Source organism: Apis dorsata, unplaced genomic scaffold (assembly GCF_000469605.1).
Source record: "Apis dorsata unplaced genomic scaffold, Apis dorsata 1.3 scaffold_163, whole genome shotgun sequence".
In the NCBI taxonomy this organism is placed as follows: Eukaryota; Metazoa; Arthropoda; class Insecta; order Hymenoptera; family Apidae; genus Apis; species Apis dorsata.
Genome location: NW_006263452.1, coordinates 38531 through 40227, shown reverse-complemented (window position 1 = coordinate 40227; position 1697 = coordinate 38531). Strand labels below are relative to the sequence as shown.

The 1697-nt window shown below is 15.0% G+C and overlaps 1 protein-coding gene across 1 annotated transcript; it reads right to left on the bottom strand.

Annotated features, from left to right (window-relative positions):
• Window positions 1-494: 494 nt before the first annotated feature.
• Window positions 495-1094, bottom strand: LOC102672799. The gene is made up of 2 exons (XM_006613814.2): window positions 907-1094; window positions 495-723 (listed from the first exon to the last, which is right to left on the bottom strand). Exons 1-2 carry the CDS (start codon window positions 1031-1033, stop codon window positions 518-520), a joined length of 333 nt encoding a protein of 110 aa, XP_006613877.1. The 5' UTR covers window positions 1034-1094; the 3' UTR covers window positions 495-517.
• Window positions 1095-1697: the final 603 nt, after the last annotated feature.

The following is a 1697-nucleotide window of genomic DNA, read 5'->3' as shown; positions in this document are numbered from 1 at the left end:
CATATTCAAATATTTTTAAATTTTTGAAGTATAAAACTTTCAAATTAAAATAGAAATTAATAATATTTATATTCAAATGTATTATTATAAATGCCTCTTAATTACTATTACAACAATCTTATTTAACATAAAAATTATAAAAAAATTATAAGATTAATTTAAAAAATACTACAATTATATTATTATTATAAACTATATTATATAATATGTATTATATTAAAATGTGAATATTAAATTATTGTATATACATATATTATATATATATAGAAATAACATCAGAGAATGATTATTATAAGATTTATTTTTGTAAAGTTTTTAAATTATACTTGTATATATTATATTAGCATTAATATTTTGTATAAAAAATATTATCTATATACATATAATAAAATATTTAATTATAAGTAAAATTGTTTTATATGATTAATTAATATATGAAGATAAGAAAAATTCTACATTAAAATTTTTTTATAAAAGAAATTAACCAAATTTCGATATTATTTGCAAATATAAATACTTATGTTATTAATGCAGCTTGTGCTTGTTCTTTAATATTATCTGCAAGTCTTTTTATTTCTTCATTATCAGTTTTAAGTTGTTGTTCTTTGCCTTCAAGAGTAGTTTCCAAATATCTTAATTGTTGTTTTATGTGTAAATACATTTTTACTTTCTGATATGTATCAGAAGTATTTGCGTTCATTAAATTTTCTCCAGAAATTTCATCTGAAAAAAATTTATATTTTTATATAAATTAATAAATTGTAAAATAAATTATAATATAGAATTTGAAATTGGTCACAAAATGAGGTTAATTAAATTTAATTTAAGCTTAAAATAAGGTTATGATTTAAAATATTATACTTTTTTTTTCTTAATATTACTTATGATAAAGACAAAAAATAATACCTTTATGAATTATTTTAAATGCTATGTCATCTATAGAAGAATTATTAAGATCTTCTAACATATGTTCAGAATTTGGAATACGAGGTCTTGGTGGTAAATTATTCTTTTTATTACTAAACATGTTCATGTAATATATATTCGTTTTACTTTTTTTATTTTAAATATTTGTAGATTACTTTTTTATACATGTATATATTATCTATATATATATATATGTATATATATACATATATATATAATAATCATATACTTATTAATAAAGAAATTTAGAACAAATCACATAAATTACATGTTTATTGATTTTTAAAATTAGAATATTCTATTTAATAATAACATATCGTTCTCTCTTTATTGAATTTAAAATTCTATAATTTATAGAAATTTATATTTTGAATATAAAATATAAAAAAATAATTATCGAGATCAATAATTTTGAATCTTTACTTTTTTCTAGAATTTAATTTGACTATAAAATATTGTTGTACTATCATGAACTGAAGTTAGGTATAAAAAAAAGTATAAAAAATATTCATTTTATTTTTATTCGAATGCATTCATGCTTCTAATATAAAAAAAATATATTTTTTGAGTTATTTTATTATCTGATTGATTTATTTTTTTAAAATAAAATTTTTTTCTCAAATCAAATAACATATATTAAATCATTAATATAAATCATAAAATGGAAATTATTTCAAATAAGAATTTATTAAATTTTGAAATCATTCATATTAATAAAAATTTATATTATATTCAAAATTAATTATGATATTAATTTTAATAAAAATTTC